Raw genomic sequence first — 27,586 nt, 5'->3', positions numbered from 1 at the left:
GGTTGTGGGTAAGCAGAAACGACTCCAATGAACACCTTCCTGATGGGCAGGGGTGGAGAAATGCCACCTTGTGTTGACTTTCCTTTGCCACCTGGTTCAAGGAGGGCTTTGGCTGTGGGTCTGTGGGGACAGGCCAGAGGAGGGGGGGTATGCAGAGTCCCGTACCAGCCTGTCGCCAGCCGTGCTCAGAAATTCACCTTCCTGGGGGCTTTGGTATCCACCAGAGCGTGCCCAAGAGGACAAACGGGCTGGTGCAGGTGTGCCATTTACAGCCTGGGTTCATTTTTCTGCAAGTTTTTTGTCTAACCAAGGGTGGGCCCAGCAGGGCCTTGGGGTGGGGGGTTTGCCAGGGGCGCTGATCTGCAGGCAGGCAAGTGGAGGAACGCCCTGCTGGGCTTGTACACCATTTTAGGCGCACAGAGGTATGATATTCAGAAAGAAAAGGTAAATATTCACTAAATATCTGACAAAATATTAAGACGTATTGTGTGCTTTGCACATCAATCTGGCAGTTTATTTGAATACTGTCAGTGGGCGCCCCCCGTGAGGGGGGGGGGGACGTCTCCCCTGCGCGCCCAGGGCAGTGCCGTGCTCCGTCACCATCGCACCCCTTCGCTCTCCGTCCCGGGAGCGAAAGCGTCTCGCTCTGTCGCGACAGGAAAATCGCGCGGGGGGGAGGAGGAGGGGGGGACGGGGACGACGACGACAGTCAGCAGAGCAGCAGCCACGAGGGGCTCGCGTGGAAAGGGTTTAATCAAACTTCCCGACACCTCCCGGCGTTATCAGCCCCGCTGGCGCGATGTGCAGTGTTGTGTAAAATTAAATAAATAATGGCGCCGGTGCCGTGTCGCGTCCGTCCACTCCCCCCCCGCCCGGCGGCACGGCGGGGCGGCAGCGCCATCTGCTGGCGGCGCCGAGGCGCCGCGGGCTGTGGCGGGGTGCGCCCGCCAGGGGCGCTGCGGGGCGGGGCGGGGCGGCCCCGCGTGTCAGGGAAGGTTCTAGAAGGCGTGAGGGGAGCCGGGGGGGCGCCTGGGGGTGGCCGCTGTCTCCTCGCCCCCTCCCGGCCTTTCCCGGACGGGTTTGACCCCGGGTTCAGTACCGAAGGGAAACGGGAGTCTTTCCCTGGGTGCTGTTTCCAGCTTGGTTCACCGGGCATGAAAGAAAACTCTAAAAATGGCGCAGAATCTACTCATTTGTTAGTTGATCCATTGTGGGGGTTGGGGGTTGCTTGGGCTTTCCACTTAAACTCACACATCATACGTGCAAAGGGATGCAACGAGCAGCATAATGCCTACATTTGAAAAGTGCTTCTGTGGTATTGAATTTGCCCTGTTCTCATAAAACTCTTGGATCAGTCACGTGTTCAGATTTATTTGCATAAACAACAAAATGTGATTTTGAAGGAACTTGAGAAATACAAAATAAGGTTCTGGATACTGCAAGTCATATTTCATGGCAAATTTCATTAACATTGCGTGTTGTGTGGCAACCAATAGCAATTACAAATTCTTGATTAGTCTGTTCCAATCTTTTATCATTATTTTTTTTAAATCATTTTTTTTAAAAGTAATTACAACACAAGTCTTTAAAACTGTGACTCCTCTAACTTTATAACATAACAACATTATCATGTTAAGGATCTCACCCTACCAAATTACTTAAAGTTTGCACTTCTTAAATAATTCAGATGATGAGTTTTAACTACAGAGGTTTGAAAGGTGCTTTTCATCACCATGTTTTAGTGTTTGACAAATTTTTTTCTTTACAACAGTAAAGAAAAAAAATAATTCAAACTTTCACATGCGTGTTGTCTGTATCCATGCAAGCTGTTGTTCACTTTTTCCTCTATTTCACCCCTGTTTGTATCCTGTCCCAGTACTATGGATACAAACCGGATATGGAGACCTGATTTGGTCAGCATATTCATGAGTATATGTTGTTATATACCTACAAAATTGCCATAGTTTACAAGCATAATTGTCTTGAGTGGAATGTGTCTTAAACAACTAAGTCCATAGGTCCCAAACTGTCTTGTTGTTTAATTTCTTTTTCTTAATTCTCGGGGATGGGGTGCTGTTCTGCAGGCAACGCTGGTAGTAACGGTGGGTCAGACAAAGGCACTGTGAGGTAGAGAAAGATTATCACTGAAGGAAATGAGACTGCTTCTGTGAGCATGAGGGAGAGGATCATCCTTTAATTTCTTGCATTTCAATACAATTAACAGGTCAACAATCAATTAACAGAAGGCACCTTCCTCTTTTTCTTTCAGATCCCCATTTTCCTCCCAGTGATGACCTAAAATGTTTTCTGTACGCATGAAAAGCCTCACTTCAGTGAAACAGATCATTTTAGTGTGAATCTGGAAAGTAAATGAGAAATCAAGTTGCATTTAAAGCATCCGTGCGTTTTGTACAGATATTTCTGAAGAGGTAAACTAATTGTAGGTCTCTGGTCACAGCCTTGCGTTTAGAACAGTGGGTGGCTGAGAGTGCAGATTGCAGAAATACTTGGTTGAGTGCATTGCACTAAATCATAGCGCGGTTCTCTGTTAAATTCAATTTTTAATGCAGACACATCTTGAGGGGCTGCTGTTCTCTGCACGGTATCAATTCTCCTGTTTTCTCCCCCTCATACTTGAATATTTTAGGCGTTTAACAAAGTGATTCCTCCTTCGGGGGGTATCAGCTTCAGAGCATGTGAATTTGTTAATTTTGAACTTTGTCTAAACTCTACCACCTTTCTCAGGACTAAGGCTGAAAATAAAAGCATGTACATTCACTTAATTTTCAGAAAGTCTCTCAACGAGATAGGCAAAATGCTCTTAAGGGTGACCCTGTAGAGGTCCACGGAGTCTGCGGAATCCCTCAGACCCCGGCAGATCCTCCCCTGGGGAGCCAGCAGGCTTTAACTGGCTCCCCATTGAAGCGGCTGTAAGAAGTGAATGCATAAGAAAGGAAGGTAATGAAAACTGACAAGTTGAAAAGAAATTGTGAGCTTAATCTGCAAAGTTGTGCTTGAGGGGGCTTCCATCATGATATTCCTATGGAGTAGCAAAAAGAGGAAAAAATTAAGAAACAGCAGAGTGTGATGAACTTACATAATTTTTTCTTGCACCAGGCGGTATTTATTAATTTCTTTTCTGCCACTTTACAGCACCTCTTTGCCTCTCAAAAAAAGAGAAAATGAAGTATGCGAAACCTGGCAATCATAATGAACATGTGAAATGCACACAGATTATTTATAAGCATGCAAGTTATGTAGTTGTTGGAGATACTCTCCCTTCTGCTCCTGCTTGGTGATGAAGAATGGTATTTTAATAGGCAGATGGTAAAGACAATTACAGTTTGGGGCTCAGCTGGGAGTTACATCAGTTTATTGCAAATTATTAGTTGATAAATGCTTTTGTTTACAAGCAAAGTCTTAAGCAGCTTTGTAATCAGTTTATCAGCTGCAGCCTGAATTTTGACAGCTTGCCTTTGGGTATACAGTCACTTCTTTCCTGGCCATTTAGAAATCATGCTGACCAGGCAGGCAGAATGGCAGCTCCTATGCACCTGTATGATGCTCAGTAAACTGGCGTTTCTTATTAAGCCTGTTTTGGAAGAAATCATCAAGTACAGAATCCTCTTTAATTGCTAATCCGTGTTAGTGTGTACAGCAAGAGCCTTAGCTATTTGCTCATTCATAATCTTTTTTTATTTCAATTGTGGCCAGAAGTAGCTCGGTCTTGCTGTTACCATTACAGGATTTTGCTTTCTGCTGTTAACAGTCTCTCTTATTAGGTGAACTGAACGGTACACTGGCAGTGGTTTACAATGCCTCTTCACTTTGGACATTGTATATAGCTTGGAAGGTGGAAATGCTTTTGATCGTCATGAGTTTTCAGTCCATTTCACTTCTAGCTTCTTCTTCAAAAGACAGAACTATGTATCCCATTTTTAACACATCTGGAGGAGATCTGGGGGTTTGCGGAGGGTTTTTTGTGTGGGTGTGGGTGTGGTGTGGTGTTTTTTTAAACGAGGTACTTTTTAAATAGAAAAGACTGGGTTAGATGCTTTTTGTAGCTTTTATGATATTTACATTTTAGAATATATTAAACATGCAAATCTACTTTTAATGCCTTTTTCTTAGTAGTTTGTTTCATAAGAGAGCCACTGATTTGTCGCAGACTTGTTTCCACTGCAGCCAATGTAAAATGTTCTGATGGCTCAAGTGGGAGCACAATTATTTTTTTTTATAATCAAGAAGTGCTACTTTGCTTCCATGGTTGTTTTAGCTGAGGTAAACTAGTTCCTGAACTTCAACCTGTGAGCTGAACGTTAACTTGAGGAAAGGTCCAAGATAACTAGCAACAATAGCAGCTGTTTTCTCAGGGTTGCAGTGCCCACAACTAAATGCTCCAGCTTCTCTTTGATATAAAGGTGGCTTTTGTTTCACGCACAGCCTTGAGATTTTTCTGGAGCACGGCCCCTGTATTGAATAAGCAACCAGGTCTCATAGCTGATATTTATTTGTTACTTTAGTTTTGCCACTCTATAACTTCCCCATTTGTCCTTCTATTTAATGTGTTTATTTCCTTTACAAATACAACCTACCAGTCCAGCTCCCTCTATATAATCCTTCCTCCCGCTCAGGTACCTTTGCCATTCACTCTACATTTGCACAGGGGCAAGAAATGAGCCCTACAGCAGCAGGTGCAAGACAGCAGAAAATCCATTGATAAGATGTAGCGTACTCTGCTTTCTCAGTAAGAAAGAGGTGCCATTAAAGCATATCTATTGTTTCATTTAATCACCTCCTTTTTTTCATACACTCCAGTCTCACAAAATAACTCTGAAAAGACAATCCACAGGCACGATTGTGTTTGTAAGGCTACAAAAAGGTCACCTTACAGCTGTGCTGTTAGGGAAGCAGGGATTGTAGAAATGTGTATATCCAAAGCCCTGGTTCAGAGTAGTTGGTTTCAGCGGTCCATTTTCTCTCTCTCTGAAACCTGGTGCATCCACAAAAGCTGGGGGGAGCAGTGGGGGTCACCTGGGAATGTCTCCTGGGAAGCTCTTTGGAGAGTGCCCATTCACTGATCCTGTAAAAAGTAGAAGGGTAGATGAGTTTGCTGCAACAATAAGTCCTGGCTTTTTTGCAGTGGTGATGGGAGTACAACATGGGCAATGTCAGCAAGGGTTTATCATTTTTTTTCAAGCTGTTTATCATTTCCTTCCTGAAGGATTAGTAAATTCTGAAATAACACTCAAGTGAGACCCAATTCAAATGTAAAAAAGGTGTAGCACTCAATTCAAAACGGAGGAATTTGGAAAGAAAAGAAAAAAGAAAGGAAGAAATTGCTAAATTTTTGAAAGAACTCTTTCGACTTCCTTGTTTGAGTTTATGCTGAATTAAGGAACTATAACAGGTTTAGCGTTTGTGGCAGGCTTTAATTTCAACCCCTGAGCAGCAGACTTAACTTCTTGTGATGTGGGAGGATATTACAGTTTTCAGCTTCATTCCGTAAGTATTGCCATTTGTGCCAAACATTTAATAGTTTTACGCTGTGGACTGTCGTCCACGAGGAACTGATATCACCTAAGACTTTTTAGAGCCATCTAATAGAAAGATATGTATTCACTCTGATTAGCCCAGGATTTGAACGAGGGTCCCAGAAGAGATATATAAGCCTCTTAAATGCATAGAACTTCTAAGGATACGGGTTTAACTGTCTCCCCCTGTGGTAAATAAGCTGTGACAGCTCTATCAGGGGGGAAAATGGCAAATAAAATTACCACATTATTTTCCTGTGAATATTTTCAGAGCACTAATCTATTTTGCCTCTATACCTAGTAGAACTCTGTTGAGTGTTACACCTGCTCATTTAATTGGGGGAAACACGTAGAAATCCTGAAACTAACAAAAAGCAGGCAAACAGTAGAAAAAAATAAGAGGTCTGATCTAAGTGTTTGTTACACTCCTTACTCTTCAGAAACAATGTGCTTCATTTGGGGTTGAGTTGATCAAGGTTTTTGCAGGATTAATTGAAGAGCTGCTGCAATACAGGTCATAATGTTGGCAATAGTTGTACTGCAGCACGGGAAAGACCTACCCCTTGCACTGACACAGAGATGCCAGGTTTGGGAGTTCACTCCCCTGGGACTGGCAAGTTCTGTTTCTTTTTATCAGCTATAAAATGCCTGACAATTTTAACTGTAAAGTCATATATTCAGGCAAAACCACTGTCAGCTGTCAGCATATGACTAAGCTGAAGTCAAACCCAGAGCTCAGGTTGACTCAGGTGCAAGAGTAAGAGCTATATTCTGAAGGAGTATTTTTCGTCCCTGTTTCTGGTCAGACGTTTTGTATCTCAAAATGCAGGGATTTTAAAGCCAGTTTGGCTCGTGCCTTTAAGCTGAGTATTTTTCTGTTGCTTTATTCTGAAAAATATCATTGCAATTCCTTTATTTTGAGGTTTGTTCAGTGAGTTAAAAACAAAACAGGCTTTGTTTATGCTGAACGTAAAGGTAATAGTAAAAGTGGCAGCAGAACTGGTTTGTCCACTGTATTGGTCTAATTTTATAGAGTATAACAGATTTTACATTTTTTGCAGTCAGTACACTGCAGGCTTATAATATGCAGCGGTTTAGTTAAAATTAAAGGTCAGATATCTTTTGGCAATCTCCTTTGATCAGTAAACAAGGAAAAATGATAGAAGATGCTTGGGAATAATCTCATTAATCTTAATGTAGCACTAGAACTATTTCTTGTGAGAGTTTGAGAAGTCTGAATTTGCAGGGGTGATGTTTGAGACATTTCATAGAGAGATGGTTGGAACCCTGCCGTTAAAATACATGAATAGCAAAAATGCTGTGCAAAGTATATATTTTTTGTTTGCATGTGAAAAATGCGAGGAATTATTTAGCAACTGGAAAGACTTTTCACAAAATGCTTTTGATTTATTGCTGTGTATACCACAGATCCATATCACTTATTCTAACATTATTTTATTCAAAAACTTGTATGAACCATGAGTTGGCATGTTGTAGAATACTGAAAAGGCATTAATCAACCTAAATAAACAAATACATAGATCTATCTAACAACTATGAAGTAGTTAATAAATTTTTAGCAATTTTATTATAGAAAAAAGGTCTAAAAGAGTAGTGCTTAATTATCTGGACTCCTCTGTGCTGGGCTCTCTTTTGATTGTATTAATGAAGCAGCTGGCCCATTGTTTCTTTTTAATTCCTCTATTGTTTTAAGAATATGTCACAGCTCTTTATTCTTTTATCAGGTGCTGTGCAGGAGGATCCACACAATACCTCATATTCCTACTGTATTTGCCAATGCACAAAGAAACCTCCAAAGCATTTTTCAAAGAAGGGGCACACATAATTTATAAGTTCTGTTCCTTGTACCACTCTACTGTCAAAAATTTCAACAGTATTGGATTTGAATTAATTATAATTTTTTATTAAACAATGTGTCTACATATAGATATATGTACTTTGTTCATGTCAAAAATTAGAGATCTGCCCAGTAACTTGTGGCGCACTGAAATGGCATTCATTATGCTGAGTCGTCACAACCCCATGGGTGAGAAACAGGAGGAACCCAAATATGAAGATCCCATCCTATTGTGATGTGCAAATTCTCCTTAAATGCTTAACCTGTGCAACAAAGGAGGGAAGATAATAAATTAACTCCAACCCCCATTAGCATTACTAAAAAGCATCATTTTTTACAAATTGGAATATTTCATTGAGAGAAAAACGTTTAATTCAGGGGACAGTGCCTGTAAGTTGCTAAGAGTAACAGTCTGTTGTTTAAATAAATTCTGATAGTCTTTTGACCCTTCTTGCAAAAAGATGTGTGTACAGGAAATGGGCTATTATGTTGTTGCAGCAACACAATCAAATCCAGTAAGCACAAATTTTACTACACAAAAGTAGTACTTCTGAATTAACTGGCACTAAAAATTGGTTTTAATAGAAATTGCCATTGACTTCCTAAATTTCTGTGAAAGATGTATGCCATTTCTGGGTCAAAAAACTACACTCAAATGGTTCAGCAAGGAAAATTGACTGGTACTAAGGACAGGAAAATGGGGATTGCCTTTGAATATATGTTTATATTATTGTTACGCCTCTTCATCTGTGAAAAAACAGCTGCACTTCCTTCCATGAAACATCTGTACTCAGTGGAAATGTTGTTTATAGCTACTTGCTTTCTTAAGTCACTTTTCCTAAAAGCAACAGTATGAATCAAGAGGCTTTATGGTTCCATCCATTATGAAGCTCTTTTCTCGCAGTGGAGTTAATATGGTAATCTGTCCTTAAATATGTTTTTTGTTCAGGCTGTGGCCCACAGACTCCAAATGATCACTCCTTAAGGTCTGCAAAAAATAAGTGGCAAAAAAAGCAGCCCACAGTGGGAAGGCTCACTGTGCTGGGATCTGTGTCTTCCCTGGAAGTGGTGTAGGGTTCTAAGAATCAGAACGGGTGAAGGGCCATGGCTTTAGTTAAGTCTTCAGAGCAAATTTCTGATTCCGTATAGGATAATAGAGGTTGCTTTGTTTGAAAAAAAATCCAAATGTAGAAGGAAAAAATGAAGGGCTCTTTAAAAAAAAGAAAAACAAGTTTCTCTTGTATGTAGATGCCTGTCCTACATAAAATAAAGTTTTGTACTAGCATGCATATCTGTCACCGCAGTACTCCTTATTCTGAATACAGAAGATAGAGTATTACTGCATCTAAATATGATTTAATTGGTTCAATTTACTATATATTTTTTATACTAAGTGTGGTTCCATATCTTGATGAGCCCAGATGTAGTTGCGCTTGTGGTTTACAGCATCCCATTGCTTGCATTTTATTATTTTTACAAAGCAAATGTCTATCAATCATAGAGATAAATTAGAAAAAATTGTGCAAACATGACACATCGCTAAGATTTTTTCCAGCATGCTATGTAATTATTAACCTGACTTTTGCCATTGAAAGAAGCCATGAATTACAGATAGCATGGATGAAGTTAAATGCTTTTATATTAGATACATTTTGCTTATACAGTATTCTATAGGTATGGCCATACAATATAATTGAAGCTTTGTCAGCTCTGTAGCCTAGCAACAGATAATACTGTTAGGTTACTGAATTGCTCCTGGTTGACAAGTAGGGAGTATTTTTGTGTTTATCATGTTTGCTAATGATGGGATCCTTTCCAAAAGGCTTGTCTTAATCTTAATTAGAGTTTATCAGCAGAGGTCTGCATGACATTGTGCAGACACTGATTTCATAAATAATAAAAAGTGCAAGTGAAAAATTTGGCAGGAGAAGAAGATATTTAAGACCACTGATTCTTGTAAGAGCAGCATGAATTTCCAAAATGTAATCAAGTTTGAACTGTGACTCTATTCTTTATTATCGAAACTTGCAGTACACTCCACTGCAGTTTTGACAGCAATTATGAGTATGATTTATAAGCTTCCTGTTAGGAACCAGATCTGTTTGCACAAGAATCTTGATCATAAACATTACAAAGAACAGTAAGTCCACAGTTTTTCAGGGACATCAGGACCTTACTTTTTCCTTTGCATAGAAAGTTGGTTTCTTGGGTTTCTTTTTATTTAAGGGTGTTGGGTGTTTTTTTTTTTTCAAGCAGCAAAAATGTTTTCAGTGGAAGATGCAAACAAAGAAGAGAATCCTGAAATAACCTTTCCATTTGGTAGAAATTCTGAAGGTATCAGATAGCTGCTTCAGTGCCTGATGTCATTTGATAAAGAACTCATGCCAATGCAATTGGAATGTAATTTTTTGCTCTGGTTTGCACAACACGATATTCTTTAACTTTCCCAACTTTCTGTGATTAAATGAGCATTTCTAATTCCCTGCAACGTGAACTAGAAAAAGAGTTCAAATAAATACGCAGTGTTTACAGACATTTTTATTCTCTCCTTCTGCTTGACATGTATATATCACATCATACATTTCTTTCATTTAAGCACAGATATAAAACAATATATTGCAAGCTCAAGAAGCTGATTTTCAGTTTCACAGTGTCAGGACTAGACTTGTAGAGAAAACAGCTTTCCAATATCACAAAGCCTTATGGTATTTCAAAAACTTCCCTTCTGCACTGGAACAAGAATAAGACTTTTCTCGCCCCACTGTGTAAAACCGGTAAGACGGTTTTCAGCAAAAAGTGGATGACCGGTCTACTCATTACAACTGAGAGGAGGGCCAAAATCACCAGTCTACCACTGTCTTGCCTTCTAACCAAATAGTATAACCACAACTTCATTTCTGAGGCACTCATCCTTGCTAGAGCTTACCTGGACGTCCTCCCTTTCTCTTCTCTGATGACTGCATAGTGACTCCTAAGACATAGGACTGAGAAACTTGGCCTGGTAAAGCTTTGGTAGAACCATTTCACCCCCATAAGCTTTTTCTGACAAAAGGAACAGCTGGTTAAAAAATTTCAAGGCAGCTTAGTCAGAACTTCATCTTATGTAAATAACAGGCCTTTACGTTCCCCTATGAAATCTTCATGTCTTGCAAATAGTTCAAGCAAACATTTTCCTGTCACCTTCTCTGTGGCCACCAATACTTGGCAAAGACTATGTAGGGACATCCTTATTATCCTTTTGAAGATCTGATGTTAACACCACCCTTTATGAGAAGATGTTGTGCTCCTGGGAAATCACTGGGTATACGTTAGTTGTGTCTTAGCTTGTAGAAGTGTTTATGGGAAGCAAGAACTTTTTTCCTGTTTTGTAACCACTACCTGTAAGGAGGCCCTGATCCCTGACAAGGGTGTCTAGACAGTGTAATAATTCATGTGATAGTCATGATTGGAACTTCCGATTAAATTTGGAAGCCTCTGCCAGGTTCTCTGCACTCCATTTTCCTGTCTGTACAGTAGAAGGCTCACAGAAGACTGCTCTTCCGCTGTTTTCCCACTGTGCATGAAGGCCAGCGTATTTGCATTCACTGCATTTAAGTGGAATAAAGCTGTTTGCATCTTTAAAAGAGCAGGTATTGCCTTACCCTGTGCAACCAAGCACAGAAGGGGACAAGAGGGGACTGTACTGTGTCCTCTCTGTGTGGGTGAATATTGCTGCAGAGGTGGTATACTGCGTTTCCAGTAGCTGGAAGCGTGCAGCATTTGGGAGTTCATCTGGGGATTTAACTTAACATGATATCATGTACTGATGAAAACACAAACATATATGTCATGATCACTTAAATGCCTCATTTTCTATAGTGTGGGATGAAAGAAAACAAAATAACAACGTAATTTCTTGGATCTGAACCCAGCTGGGCTGATGGTTTGCATTCAAACGCAGGAATGGATTAAACGCCTGTAGTTCTGGTTTCCTTTAATAAGCCAAGCTAGAGATTGTTGTGCTTCCAAAGCTGTCGCACATCCCACTCGGCTGTGCCTGCCATAGGTGTGACAGCCTCCAGGAGCTGGGTGGCGCAGGCAGCAGAGGTCACTGCTCGCTTCAGCTGTCCGAGTTTAATCTGCTGCTGGACATGAGTCAACACCCTGAGGAGCTCTAACACCAGGAGACTGAGTCAGCCTTTTAGCTGATCCAGACCGATTGCAGCTGGAGACCCAGTAATCAACTGCACTTTCTTTTTTTTTCCCCTCCCAAGGGTACAGCATGTCAAGATGTTTGCTGGGATAGAGAAAGTCTCAGTTGGTTCTTCTGCAGTGACTCATTTTTATATTATTAAGAAATCCAGCGAATAATACAGTCTAGGAAGAGCTCTTATTCTGTACTAAAATGTACTAAAACATGTTGGCTGATTATTGCACCTTTTTATATGAACAGAATAGAAGTGCATGTTAATAACGAAAATCCTGTTCCTTCCAGAAAATGAACTGTGTGGTGTTTGCAGCGAGAGTACCCAGTTTCACGTTCTCAAACTGCAGCGTGTGGATCATGTACTTTTATCTACGAGGTTATTAAGTATGGTTTAGGAATTTAGCCTGGTTCACTCATGAACAGGTTTTATACCACTTCAACTCTGAAGACTTCCGTATGTTTATTCCTGACTTATATTGGGCAATAAGTCAGACTGTACTTCTCAGATATTTGAATTCCTGCTTGGGCATTAGAATTCTGCATTTGTAGATGATTATGGTACTATCTTCCTATTTCATCTGCTTATTCTCTAGAGGAAATTACTCAGATTTGCACCATTTAACACTGTACTTTCGGAGGGTAGTAAACCTTAGTATGCTTTGGTCCTATTATGGTAAATTGTTTGTAAACTTTTGAGCCACCTTCAACTGCTGTGTTACTGAAGGGTAAATACAAAGACACTTTTCTGCTTTGAAACTTTTACACCACTTTGAGGTCTGGAAGCTTAGCTTTATTTTTCCACTGAAACACATTGTCACTGATGCTGTTTTGTTTGCTCATCTTTGAAAGCTAATAGACTGGTTTAATTAATTGTCCAAGATTTCTCTAAAACAATGTCCTAATTCTTCCATTTAGCTGTGGCATATCATACACTGTTGTTATCTCTTCTACCAGATTTTTGCAACAAGTTGTTTTAAAACTATAATCTCTTTGAGGGGAAAAAAATGAAGTGCAGTTGAAAAGGCAGTTATGCCGAAAGATAAACACAGCAATATTACTTATCAAAACGAGTACAGTTTTTGCTTGCCTAATGAATACAACATATAGCTTTTTCTATATATACAAAACCTGAGGAAAAAAAAGCTTTATAACATATAAAGTATGCAACATTATTTCAGGCATAACTGCATTGGATATGTATCTAGGCCTGAGAGTGTAGATAACACAATATAAGTGCTTTGCCTGTCTAAACATGTTAAATAAATGAGCATTCACTATCGCATTCAAATACATTAGTAGATGTACTCGCATAGTTAATTTTCTTTTTAATGCACTACACGTGACATTTGCAGCACAGAGCTATAGTGTATCTTACTGTTTGATGAAAGTTCTTCCACCTCCCCCCCCTTTTAAACAAACCTTTATTTGAATAAGCCTTTATGAAACAGATCTTTGGCATATCTTCTTTTCAGGAAGTTCAGTCAGTGTAAGCAGAGATAAAGCAGTCATGTTACGAAGAATATTACATAAGGGAGGATTTTTCAGAGAAAGAGGGTGGCAAACATAAGGGAGGGGAAGAACGCCCTTAAGAGGAAATCTGATTTCTTTCTTGCAGCTGTTTGGCTTTATTGTGCTGTGATTTGATATTCAAAATAAAACAAACTTGGAGTTACGAAAAAATATGGGAAGTTGGGTGAAAAGTAATGAATAGAAAAGTGCCTTATAAAATATTTTCACCTACATCTTGATTTTTGTAGTGCTGGCCTTTCAGGAGACAAAATGAAAAATTCAGATGAATATTCATGCTGCATATAATTAGGAAAAGTATCCCCAAACTGTTATACACTGAAAATTCCTATGTTGATAGGAGGAAGATGGTAAAGTGAAAATTATTTGCCTCTTTACCTTGAACAAACCATCAAAATATAAAAAAGAGTGTGAAGATATGGCACTGATGTTTTAAGTTCTGGAATCTGATATCGTCAATTAAATCTTTCTGCTTTTATGTTTCCTGTAGGAGGGCAGCTTTGGTGTACCACAACCAAGGCCATCTCAGAGGGTGAAGAGCTGATTGCCTTTGTTGTAGATTTTGACTCAAGGCTGCAAGCTGCTAGTCAGATGACTCTCACAGAAGGGATGTATCCCGCACGCCTGCTGGACTCAATACAATTGCTCCCTCAACAAGCTGCAATGGCATCTATTTTGCCTACGGCTATTGTGAACAGTAAGTGATGAATACTATTCTCTGGCGTTTTTTTTTTTAAAACAGCAGTACTTTAAGGCACGTATGAAGAGCTAATACAGCAATAGTGAATTCAAGACCACAGAAACCGCACGAATTAAACCCCACAGCTCGAAGTCTGCTTTTGTTCCCCCATCATCTCAGATGAACTCGCAGACATCAGAGGAAGAAGAGCAGTCTGGCAGCCGGGTTCTTCACGAGCCTCACCCGCAGTACCTGACCTGCCCTCGTGTGGAGGTTCTGTGATCTGCTCCCACAGGCAATAGGATCAGAAACTGTTAAAGTAGATCAGATAGGCCTCTAAGCTCACAAAGTCCAGCCTCTGATGCTCAAGTAAGCTTGTTGCTTACAGCTGCAGCTTCTAGTAATAATTCATGATGGTCAATGGAAAGGAAGAGTACATCTCTTCAGTGGCAGTTTCAAAATGCAGTGGAGATCATGCCTAATAGCAACCTTGTTTTATTGTAGTATCTCCACTCGATGTGGCCACCAAAGAAAGTTTTTGCATCCTCTGGACATTGACAGACCCTATCATGGACAAAATACAACATTTAGTTAAGTGCTGTCCTTAAAAGAGGAGGGACATGAGTACACGATAAATCAGTCCCTGAACTGGGACTAGTCAGCTTGAATTATATTTAATTTCTTTAACTTTTTCTTATTACTGCTTTTTACCTTTATACAGTTCCTCATCCTCCTAAGTACTTTTCAAATATCTTACCTGTTACCATGGTCCTCCCCAGTCATCACTTAGACCTGTTGCACATCCTTAGCTCTCAGCACTTTGTAAGCCTGTCCATTTAGACCCAATGTTGGAGCACTCCCCCATGCTTCTCGTGGTTTGTAGGTATTGTAAGTAGATCCAGTGAACTACTGAATACAGTATTTAAGATGTGAATGCACATGCAGGCACATGATCTGCTACTCAGGCTTACACCAAGTAACACAGTGTCTTGAACAGTCACACCATCTTCAAGCTCTTCGGACAGGACTAGTTAAAATGTAACACCTTTCATTCTGTTTGTAATTGCTTATTTTCTGGGTAAACAATTGTGATAGCTACACATTTATTGGTAGTCTATTTTAAAAGATAAAGCTTAAAATGTCCAAGTCATCCAAGTCCTCCCTTCCAGAGAGTGAGTTGGCAGCAACCGCGAGCCCTGTAGCTAAGCACATTCATTTTTACCCTAGCAGCGGGGCTGCTGTGAGCTGACATACCTGTTCACAGAACCAGCAATTAGCACCATGCAGGACCTTTCCAAAAGAAGGTGTCAGAAGCCCCTAAAATGGACCACCACAGTTAGAGCAGACCAATGTTTATAGCCAACAGCTGCAAGGGAGCCACCAGGGAGAGAGTTATGTAGCCTAAAAGGCAACCACTTATTCACAGCTTGTTTCAATTGAGGATATATTTTTGTGCAGATCTACTTGAGGCCAACTCTGGGCTTTGGCAAAGTAGTCAAATTTCTACAGCATCAAGTTTCTGGAAACACCTTTGCTGCCAACACTGCCTTTTGCAGAGCCCTGGAAAGCCGCACTGATCATTGCTACTTCTGCTGCTAAGAGGAGTCTTTAAGTTTACGGTGCATCAGCCCTTGCTATACGGGCTTAGCAGCGACTCGAAGTAACCTCTGCACTCTTAACTCCAGGAGGCTGCTAAAGTAACAAGTCCCACTGTCCAGAACTTTCACCCCCCCCGGTTCTGACTCCGCGTCCGACCAGATGGGGGTGTTGCCACATTTCATGGTTGAATTGGTGAAATTCAGTTTCTTCGGTAAAGTCCCAAGCCATATGTGAGCCTAGTAGTATGCTGAATGCACCTCTAGATTTGTAGTGAGACATCTCTTCTTCTAGATCTCTGAAAAAAGATTCCATTTCTGGAAAAATTTAGTGTTGTAGGTTTTTTTTTTTATATGTTTCCTAACATTTTTTATTAGAAAAATCAAAACTAGAATATCACCTTTGGCTCATTCAGCTTTAACTTGAATGTTTCATTTCCTGAATTGATCCACTGAAATATTTGGAAACTGTCCGTTGAAACAAATTGAAACGTTTTGCTTTTAAAGAATTAAGACATTAACTACAAGTGGCTTTTGTCTATTTTGCATCCCTTTAGGGGAATAATAGTTTCAGATCCCATCCCTATACATTGTTCTCCCTGGAATTCCATTCTCTCGCCATGCAAAACTCCTCAAATGCATTTCGTCTGCATGGCATGTCATGGGAGTCACATATTCACCATGCATAACTGGAGCTACAGACTGTCCAGGCCATCTCGCCCGTAGGAAATAAAGAGATGTCTGGAAGTAAATCATAAAGATAATCAGAAAGTTCAATTCTGTGATGGAATGCAGCCAAATGAATTCAAATAGGACATGTTGCCCATATCAAAATTTCCTATTACTACTTGTGGACTTTCTCTTCTGTGGAAACCTCAACAGTTCAACTTTTTTAAACCATTTGAAGCCAGAAACAAACACTGAAATGTCAGCTTTCACATGAGATGAACATTTCAAATGATGTAAGCCGTCTCAGTAATGTTTTAATAGAGGTATATACTGCAATACTAACTGTTCTATTACATTTCTGTGTCTTAAATTCATGCCTAATTATTCAGTGGCAAAGGGAAAAATAGAAACTGGTAGTGGTGAAAATATTTTATGCAAATTCATGAGCAGAAAAATAGACAATCATTAGCAATGCAGTCAGAGAAGCAAACTAAGCAATGTACATTTTGGCTGCATTTGTAAATATTTAACAAATAAAAGACTTACCCATTTCAGTGGGTTGGAGTGTTCGACTTTGTTCACCCAAAAGAATTGGAACAGAGCAGTTGTCCGATATACCTCAGTATTTGAAATTAAACATAAATTGTTATGAATGATAATGAATTGCATCATCAGATCTACACGACATATTTTCAGAGCGGCCAGCCATTCTTCAAGACTAAGTTAATTACAATCCCTAGCAGTTTTTTGCGTTCTGAAGTCAGTGGAAGTTTTGATGTTGACCAAGATGTGTTTTGATGTTGACTGCAATTGCTCATTCTCTGATCCTGAGGTCCACTGGCACAGTCTAGCTGCACTCAAAATTTTATCCTCTCTTAGCCTCAAAAACAGGCGAGAAGCATCCAGACCAGTTGCAAGGAATGATCCTAGGCCCATGGTAACTCCTGAACTGTATGCAGGAATGGGGAAGGTGTTAATTGACTTAAGCCAAAAGTGTGGGAGGGAGCGTTCTCGTGATTCAGTGATATAAACAAGAAGTTCCAGTGCTCTAGTCTGGACCCTGTCATTTTTAATTTATTAGTGTAGATGTACGCTAAAGGACTGGATTTTTTTCCTTGTTCTTACTGATAGGATGACAAGTTCAGCTTTCAGAAAGATCAAACAGGTCTTTTGTCCTTCTGAGACAGATACACAACATGTACTGTGTAGGTATCCTTCTGACAGGATATTGACAACCAAATATCTGTTTGCTTTGTGTAAATTCATTATTACCCTTCACATGAGTAAAGTGTGTAGCCTTCAGTACATGATCAAAATATCTACTCCCTCTGCTGCTGGGAAGCACTCTGTGCAACCTCTGCATTGTCTTCCCCTCAGAGAGGATGCTGACACTTTGGGATAGAAGACAATGAAAAATTCGTAGCAAATATCCCTTTTGCATAGTGCAAAGTGGAACAGCAACAATTTACCAAAAAACAAGATGACAAAAGTACATTAGAAATTTTAACTTCTGACATTAATAACAACAGGAACCCAGGAAATAAACCTGCTGCTTAGTATATTACATTCAATAGTGTAGGGTCTTACGGAAATGTAATCCAGTCTGGCGTCCTGGTTATCAGAGCAACAAGATTTTACAGTAATAACTGCATAAGCATTCTGAAAATATGCATTCCTCAGAATGATCTGCAATTAGCACTCAAAAATTCCAAAACCCAGTGCTGGAAAGACTTGTGCACGCAGGAAAAAAAAGCACAATTGAAAGATATCACCTATTGAGTAGTGATGTATTGGAAATACAGCTTAGTTCTTGATTTACTACTGCATATTCATAACAATTAATTTACTTTCATTTTTAAAATACTGACGTACCTAAAACTTCTAGTTGGTGTTTTATATTAACTATTTTTAAAATCTCCTTTTGAAAGAAACAGCTGTTTCCCACATTCAGTCTCTCACCTGCAAGTGACATTTTAATAAACCCATGGCTCTGTTTTCAATATTTTATTAAATAAGCATGCATTTAATGGGGAAGTGAGGGGAATTAATCGAGCTGTGTTAATTGGTTGGCACTGAGTGCACCATGGCTAACATGCACTTGGTTGTATTTGCTTGTAGAGGACATATTCCCTTGCAAATCCTGTGGCATTTGGTATCGAAGCGAGCGGAACCTGCAGGCCCATCTCATGTACTACTGCAGTGGGAGGCAAAGAGAGGGGCCTCAGCTGTCAGAGGAGAATGAAGATAGTGCTCAGCAGATATCCAGCGTCTGCCCCTTTCCGCAGTGCACCAAAAGTTTTTCTAATGCAAGAGCTCTGGAAATGCACCTAAACTCTCACAGTGGTAAGTACCATGTATTTTCCTGTATCGTCTTCTAGATTTAGCTTTTTGAAGAATTACTCACTGTAGACATCCAGTACATCAATGTCTCTCCAAATATGTGCAAGCATTGGGTGCAGATGCTACCAAAATATCAACAGTTTCTGACCTGTGTTCTACACCAAGCACCTCTCTCAGGTAACCAGTGTCATTTCTCTTATCTACTAATCCTCATTTGAATGCTGTCTCTCTCTTAATGTGTATATACACCCGTACAGGCAGCATTTCTTTACTGGTGAAGGTAAGCTCAGCAATACAGACACAGTTAAACTGCTGCTGCTTGGTCTCTGAGAGATTCAATGAGTTATTTCAGGATTCCATCCACCAAACATGAGTCTGCTCAACTATGATCTCTACCTACCCTGTTTTGATGCTCATCAGAGAAATACACACCACCAGAGAGCAAGTCCTTCTGAAATAAGGTCTTGGGGTCCTAGAGTAGGCCTCTGTGTGCTTTTCCCAGGACGCTTGTTTCATAAAAATATTCTTTTCTCTCCTTATAAATATAAAATGAGGATGTTTTTTTCCTTTGTCCATGTTGTTAAAATTATAATATTAGATACATGGAAAGTAGGATTACAAAGTTCCTGAGATTACAGATCTGGAACTCATCAGGAATCTTGTCTCCCTCCCTGAAGGTCCTTTGAGTGTGCTGTTTGAATTTATTTTGTATTAGGTCTGGAAACATAAGTTACGAGTTTCATTAGCAGAAAAAATCTACAAATAAGACAGACTGCAGTGTCAGGTATGGGTATGTTGGCTGTCCAGTGTACAGAACTGTGTCTGGAAAGAGACAAGGGCCCTACAGGAGTTCCTGATCCTTCTGTTAAATGGATGAAGTCTAAAGGACACTAATGTGTGCTTTGTTCACAGAAGGAAGCCTTATTCGGCTGCAGTGTAAAACCTCCTGGGGCAGTGGGAGTCTACTCTGTGGACTTGGTGTAGTGAAAAATGTTCCTCTGATACTTGAGCAGCAGTTACAAATCTAGAAGGCATCATGTTGCCTTGGAGGAGTTTGGTAGCCCCCAGAACAGGACTGGAAGAGTGCCGAGTGAGAAACTTCCTTATATAGACAACACAGACACTTAGCCATTCATGTAGAGGTCAGATCATTTTGTGTTTCCAGATCTTAACTTTGAATATCAGGCTGTTGCCATTTTCTGTCTGTTGCCTAGCAAATATTTCACTGTTCAGTGAACCAGCGGAACAGTAGGAACAACTTCAACAGGAGCAATTGAACAAGAGCATGTCTTACAGCCTAGTAATTAAAACCAGGTACCCTTGAAACATAACAAATTCATTTCTCCCCAAGCAGAGGAAAATTCTGGAATCTTAGCCATTGTGTAAAAGGGTTGCTTCAGCTCTTTGCATTTAAGTGACGTACCATTGGCGTAGGTGTCAAGGGGGTTTTCAGCCTTGAGCTGTGAGTGTCCATGTCTTCTTGCAATCTAGAGATAAGCATCTATGTTCCTTGAAAGACACAGGTCTGAGATCCTGCTGCATTTCCATTAAGAATCTTTAGGTATTTCTTAAGTCAGAGGCTAAACATCAGGCCTTCCCCTTCTTTTTGGTCATAAACCAGTCAGTTCAGTCATTCTTTCTTTCCTTCAGATCCAGTCCATCTTTATTTTTCTATACAGATTATCACAAGTTATAACAGCTTCTGCAGTAGGAATGAAACATTCCTTTTGCAAATGCGCTGTAAGCTAGTGCCGTGTTTTCTTTAACTTCTGTTACCATTCCCGCTGGGGGCTGTAGCAGACCCACACCACTGGAGCATGGAGCCCCAGCTGAAATGCAAAGTCTTTAGAGACACTCCACTGTGACTGTCACATGCTGTGGAAGCATATGCAACACCATCTCATGGCAGTGGAGGAGCTAAAGCTTGGTATGCCCTCCTGCTGAAAAAGTGCCTGACAGGGAGCAAGCGCTGATTGAAGTGCCGTGTATCTCCTCAGCTCCCTTCTGGCCTCTGAGGCTGAGAAGAGTTCCAATTTAAATGTCGCTGACAACTGTGGGAGTCACTGATGCTAGGGGAGAAGTGAGGACCTCCAGATACAACAGAATGGCTTCCCACAGACTGAGCCACAATGTTCTTACAGGTTTATATTGTCCAACTACCACGAATCTAGTTTGCCTGACCAAGGCATGGTATATGTGTTTGTGTATGTGTCTGTGTAGACAGAAGAAATATCCATTTTAGATTCCAAATACCATCCCTACCAATATTTTTTTCAGCATTTTTATTGCTTAACAGGTAGTTAGAATCTATGTTGTTGTAGTAGAAAATTTGGTCTTATCTCTTTTTAAAGCCTTCTCACTTTCAAAATACCACGGAACATGGGGTTTTTTTTGTTTCAGCAGTGACTGTAATATGGCTTTGAATGTACTATTCTTAATGGGAAAGGCGTAGTGATTTCATGAGGAGAAGGTGGTGTATTATAGCAGTAGATGCCTACAACCATTAGACGTGGAAGATAAAGTGTGGGTGAAGCCGTGTCTTACTCCTCCTCCCTTCACAATGAACACAACTCATCAGTCCTTTCTGATGAGGATAGTTCTGTATCCTGTTGCTACACAACAGCAAACTCATGCAGGCAAAGAGCTGAGCATCAATAATGCTCAAAGTGCTACTTCTGCTCTGTCTGTGGCTTTCAGACACTGAGTTTGAGGGCTGTACCTCAAACCACATCATGACCTTGAGCCTCTTGACCTTGATGTGCTTTTTGGGCATTCAGAATTACCAGTGATTGTGTATGGGGAACATTATGTTTCTTGGGGAACATTATGTTTCTTTTAGTTAAAACTGTAATTTATAAGACCATTTAGATTAAGTCCAGTCTATTTTTATCCTTTCCCTTGTTCTTTCTTTCCCTTTGTCTCTGCTGAATGCAGGCAGATGCTAAGGCTCCCCAAAGCAGAGCAGAAGTCTGGGAATATCCTCTAGCCGTTTGAGGAAAGAAATTCTGAACCAATTCAAGCATTTTCAGGGTGATTAATACCATCCCATCAGAAGAAAATCAGTTGTTCTCACTGTGCTTGTACCTTCTGTGCAACTGATGTTCTGGTATACTTCACGAAGGGCAAAATAGTCATCTTATTTTGTGTTTCACTTGTCTTTTCTATAGGAGTGAAAATGGAAGAATTTCTCCCACCCGGTGCTAGTTTGAAATGCACAGTTTGTACTTACACTGCAGACTCGGTGATTAACTTTCATCAGCACCTGTTCTCGCATCTTACTCAAGCTGCCTTTAGATGCAATCACTGCCATTTTGGCTTCCAAACTCAGAGGGAGCTACTGCAGCACCAAGAGTTACATGTCTCTGGCAACAAGATTCAGAGAGAAAGTGACATTGAACACTCTCCAAGTGGAAACGAAGAAGGTTTACAGCCTGCAACGGACCTGTTGAGCAGAAATGATGTTCCCCAAAGCCAAAAGACCATGCAGACTAAAGATGCAAGTTCTGATACAGAGCTTGATAAATGTGACAAAAAGGCTCCACTTTTCCTCCCAAACCAGAGGCCAGAAACCCAGCCTGCAACAAATAAGCAGAGTTTTTCATACACTAAAATAAAATCTGAACCATCCAGTCCAAGACTTGCTTCATCGCCAGTTCAGCCTAATATTGGTCCTTCTTTCCCAATGGGACCTTTTCTTTCCCAGTTTGCTTTTCCTCAAGACATCACTGTGGTTCCTCAGGCTTCAGAGATATTAGCCAAAATGTCTGAACTGGTCCATCGAAGACTGAGGCATGGAAGTAGCAATTATCCTCCTGTAATTTACAGTCCTCTGATGCCCAAAGGGGCGACATGTTTTGAGTGTAACATAACATTCAATAATTTGGACAACTACTTGGTACACAAAAAGCATTACTGCAGTAGCCGATGGCAGCAGATGGCAAAGTCACCAGATTTTTCCAATGTTCCAGAAAAAATGCCAGAAGCTGTAAGTCCCAGTAACGGTCAAAGCTCTATAAACATCCTGAATGCAGCTCCTCACACATCAGATCCAGAGAATCAGCTTCTGCAGACATCTTGCATAAACTCTTCCAATGTTTTAGATTTGATTGGGCCAAACAATAAAAGTCATGAAAAAGACTTTACAGCACAATCTAAGAAGTTGTCAACTGCAAGCAATGGGGATGAGAAGATAAACGGAAAACCTTCTGATGTGAAGACTCCCAATGCTCCTTTAGTAGAAGGGGAGAGTGATCCTAACAAGACCACGTGTGAAGCTTGTAATATTACTTTCAGCAGACATGAAACGTACATGGTCCACAAGCAGTATTACTGTGCCACCCGCCACGATCCCCCGCTGAAGAGGTCTGCTTCCAACAAAGTGCCTGCCATGCAGAGAACGATGCGTACCCGGAAGCGAAGGAAGATGTATGAGATGTGCCTGCCAGAGCAAGAGCAAAGGCCACCACTGGTTCAACAGCGATTTCTAGAAGTGGCTAATCTTGGCAATCCTTGCACATCTACTCAAGAGTCAACAGAGGGCGTTGGAGAATGTTACCATCCACGATGCGACATCTTTCCAGGAATAGTCTCAAAGCATCTGGAAACATCGCTGTCTATTAACAAGTGCGTTCCAGTTTCAAAGTGTGATACTCCCCACTCTGCTGTGTCTTGCTTGGAGATGGATGTGCCAATCGATCTCAGTAAAAAATGCTTACCCCCGTCAGAGAGGACGTCCACTTCTCCCAAAAGGCTGCTGGACTACCATGAGTGCACAGTATGCAAGATCAGTTTTAACAAGGTCGAGAACTACCTGGCTCACAAGCAGAATTTTTGCCCTGTCACTGCCCATCAGCGTAATGACCTGGGACAGCTCGACAGTAAGGTGTTTCAAAACCCAGAAAGTGAAAGAAACAGCCCAGATGTCAGTTACGAAAGAAGCATAATCAAATGTGAGAAAAATGGAAACTCGAAACAGTCCTCTCCTAATGGAAACTTATTTTCCACACACTTAGCAACACTTCAAGGACTAAAAGTCTTTAGTGAAGCGGCCCAGCTTATTGCTACAAAAGAAGAAAACAAACATTTGTTTCTTCCACAATGCCTTTACCCTGGAGCAATAAAGAAAGCTAAAGGAGCAGATCAGCTTTCTCCATATTATGGAATAAAGCCAAGTGATTACATTTCTGGTTCTCTCGTCATTCATAATACTGATTTAGATCAAAGCACAAATACAGAAAGTGAATCTCCTAAAGGCCAGGCGCCTTCGAATGGATGTGCTGTGCCGAAGAAAGAGTCTCTTCCGCTATTGCCGAAAAACCGAGGCATGGTAATAGTTAATGGGGGACTAAAACAGGAGGAAAGACCTGCCGCAAACCCACAGCAAGAGAACATTTCCCAGAATCCTCCGCATGAAGATGGGCACAAGTCTCCTTCTTGGATCTCTGAGAATCCCCTAACTGCAAATGAAAATGTCTCTCCAGCAATTCCTACAGCAGAGGAACAGTTGTCTAGTATAGCTAAAGGCGTGAATGGTTCTACCCAGGCCCCAACCAGTGGAAAGTATTGCCGACTGTGTGACATCCAGTTCAACAATCTTTCAAACTTTATAACTCATAAGAAGTTTTATTGCTCGTCACATGCAGCAGAACATGTCAAATGAAACAATCGGTCACCTTTGGTACCTGTGTTTAGCATATTGTTCCATACAGTCTAAAGAAAGCTGTTTGAATTACATCTGGACAATCAGGAGATTTCACTATTGCTGAGTTGAAGACTTAAAGGTGTAATTTCATTACAGTCCATTAGTAAAGTGTATTATTGGTGCCATTTTCAAAAATATTAATTTATTTTACCAGCAGTATTCATAGCTGTAGTTATGTTATTTTTTATTTAAAAACTTTATATTAAAGTCATTTGTAATGTTATTGTATAGTTATTGTGTAGCACATATGGTTTGCACTGTATAGTAGATTTTAAAGAAAATAGTCACAAACAATACAGAAAAGCATTTTAGAAATAGCTTCAAAAGCACTTGTGTATCCTGATTTTTTTTCTTATATGCTGTTGCAGATATATGTATATGCTAAAATATAACCTGCAAAGAAGTTTCAACTATGCTGTAAAGTTCGCCTTAAAATTTCAATTTTTTGAACAATTGGGCTCAGTTTGCACTTTATATTTTAGCAGATACAGTACCTTAGTCATTAGGCTTTGCATTTGTATGTAGCAGTATGTTTCTGTCCACTTTCTTAATCTGAAACGTACGTTAAATGAAGATGGCAATTTTTTTCTTGTATAGTACTTGTATTTTCTTTCGCTGATGCATCTCTGTCTCAATTTTTAAACCTTTGCTGTTAAATGCAATACTTTATAAAGAATGAACAAAATTACTGGAAGCAGTATTGTAAGTAATGAGGTCATATCAATCAGTTTTATCTTTTGAAAGGCACAGTCTAAAACAAAACCCTAAACTCGATGCTGCAATTATGAATCTAATTCATATATAAGATATATTTAAATATAAGAGTAGCAATACTGCAACTGGTGATCACAAAGATAATGTTCTACTTCTGATAGAAATAATTTCTCAACAAATGTTGTTACTATGCATGTATATGGATGGAATAAAATTCCAGATCATTGGAGAAGTTTGGCAGTAATTTCTTTACATTCGTTTTATTTTGCTTTTCAAGGAGGATACAGAGCTCACAAACTACTGTAAAGAAGCTCTTAGGAAGAGGTTATCATTGCCCCCTCCTCCATGGAAGCAAAGTGTTCAAAGGGAAGATGAGTACGAAGGATGCCTCCACTTTGAGGGAATCTTTGCTGACAGGTCACTAGCACAACTAAGTCCAAGACAACCTAGAAAACTGACACTTAAAATATGAAGGTCTGAAACCAGAAAGGCTGTTCTCTTTATTGGAGCTAAGGAAGACATACTTCCCTGACAGTACCTCCGTATGTCAAAATCAGTAGAACAGTCTGCTTCATAACACCTCTGGTATGATTCTTTATGTGTTCAGTGGTCTTATACGATAAACAGTAACATTCATTTAAATAGAACAGCAGTTTGCTCCACTAATTCAATGTGGAAAAACTATCCAGTAGTTTATGTTATATTAAAATCTCAACAGATTTGAAGATTATCCACCATACAAGATTGTTTTAAAGAACTAAGTGTTTATATGTGGTATGAAAAGAAACTAATTCTGAAACATCTACATGCGTAGACAAAAACTTTTAGGTGAAGCTGGTCAGTGAGGCACAGGTAGTGTGAGTTACAGTTGCTGAGCTCTAGGGGTGTATTTAGACCATGAGAAAATAAAGGAGAATATCAGGGTTAAAGGGAGTACCTGGCTGAAAAGCGGTGCCAAAAGGGAAAAGCCTTATCACAAAACATTTCTGATCTGGAAATGCTGAGGGTACCGGATATATTCCAGAGGTAAATTAAAGCCTCCATTATATTCTTCCCACTGGCTTGTCCAATTGCTTTCACATGACGGAAAATACCTGGTAGCGTTTTCTCTTTATAAATCTCCTGTTTGGTTGACCGGTCCCATTTTTACAAGTTCAAAACAAGCACAACCTGTTCATCTGTGCGTACAGAGGTACTCAATTTTATACACATTTTACACGTATTACTTACTTCACTGGGGCACCTAGCGACTCTGACACGTGCTAAACCCCAAATTTTTACCATCATGCTCTCTGAAAGTAAAACTTTACACTAGCTAGGAGGGTAGCAAATATAAATTGCTGACATTTGATTTCTTACACATTTGTTAAAGCTAGAAACCTTTAAATTAGCTCTCCCATAGCTGGGCTCAGGAAGCATCCTTTCCCATAACTTAGACACTATTTTCCACTTTTTCACTTTCTTTGGTGCTCCCATTTTTTAATTTGCTCATTTGAAATAAGAACATAAACGCTTTGGCCAGCCAGGCATCTCTCTCGTCTCTTAAACCAGTTTGCAGGATACTGGCCTAATCTCCACTGGGATCTTTAAACACATCTACGTTGTAAGTCCTAAGTATTGTTTACAGGAATAAACTACTTAAACCTGTTTTCTGACCAAGTGATTATTTGTATTCTCTTCAGATTATATCTGTGCGTGTGTTCAAGGTGATAATAGGACAGGTAGACTGCCTCTTGCTGAAAAAGTCTCTTGAATATAGACTCTTCCCTAGTTCTGCTTTTAGGTTTCTGTAGGTTTATTAATTATTTATCAAATCACCTATGCAAAGAGAGTCCATCCTTTGTGAGTCTTTGACACCTGGAACTCAGCAGGAAGCAGAGCGCCTCGGTTAAATGGTTTGGATCCGCTAATCCCTGTCAGCTGGAGTCAGTGCAGAAACCTTTGGGGCTATCCAGTGGAGACGAATAGCTCAACAAAAGGCTTTAAAGTATTTCTTGGGTTTAGGATACAAGAAATAAATTTTCTCCACATGAAGGCAGGATATTTAGAAGAGCCGATTCCTGCCTGACTCCCCGTGTACCGATTGCCTGGCGGGTTTTGCGTTTAAACTTTTTGGCTTTTTAAGGAAAATTTCCTTATTCACAAAACGTCCCGTCCACATGCAGTGCTTAGAACGAATGTTGTAGCCCCATCCCTGTCTGCCTCATTTATTTGTATCCTAAAATTCAGACTTTGAAAGGCTGTTGTGAGTCCCCATTCATATCACAATTTTCACACATTTGCAATGCGTCTCTCACGTCACCAGCTGAATTTTTTACGTGATAGTGATTTTTTTCATTGTAACCATAAATCAGGTGGACGTGCCTAATGCAAACAGTAAAGGGTATTGGTAGAAGCTGATGTCTGTTTGTCTTGAATTAATTGTAATAACGTTAGGATCCTGGTGACCTCTTCTCATTGCTACAAATAATCATAAAACTACATCACTTATATTTGCTGTGGATCCACACTGCTAACTTTCCCAGTCTCTCATTTCTACCAGTTAACTACTGACTACATCCATTGTCTGACACCGTCCACAGGAATGTAGTGGTCACGTCCCAAACACAATCTGAGAGGATGTATAAAGTGATTGCTGCCATGTACGGTAGATACTGTAACACTGAGAAATGCAGAAGGAAGAAAATAAGAATTAATAAAAAATTGATGTAGAAATTAAAAAATGAAATCAAAGCCGGAACCACCATGAAGATGAGGTGGAGGTGGGCTGATTCATTTCTCTG

The 27,586-nt window shown here is 40.2% G+C and overlaps 1 protein-coding gene across 3 annotated transcripts in view; it reads left to right on the top strand.

Moving 5' to 3' along the window:
* Positions 1–25,061, top strand: part of ZFPM2 (zinc finger protein, FOG family member 2) — a 316,540-nt gene extending 291,479 nt beyond the window's left edge. For all 3 annotated transcript variants that reach the window (XM_054193153.1, XM_054193152.1, XM_054193154.1), the window contains 3 exons: positions 13,596–13,802; positions 18,167–18,391; positions 21,556–25,061. In XM_054193153.1, the coding sequence (XP_054049128.1) occupies positions 13,596–13,802; positions 18,167–18,391; positions 21,556–24,047 (2,924 nt within the window). In that variant the 3' untranslated portion in view covers positions 24,048–25,061. The remainder of the gene's footprint in view (positions 1–13,595; positions 13,803–18,166; positions 18,392–21,555) is intronic.
* Positions 25,062–27,586: the final 2,525 nt, after the last annotated feature.

The sequence above is a fragment of the Rissa tridactyla genome, chromosome 2 (assembly GCF_028500815.1).
Source record: "Rissa tridactyla isolate bRisTri1 chromosome 2, bRisTri1.patW.cur.20221130, whole genome shotgun sequence".
NCBI classification, from domain to species: domain Eukaryota; kingdom Metazoa; phylum Chordata; class Aves; order Charadriiformes; family Laridae; genus Rissa; species Rissa tridactyla.
The sequence above is the reverse complement of the archived record's forward strand: the minus strand, read 5'-3'. Positions and strand labels throughout refer to the sequence as shown.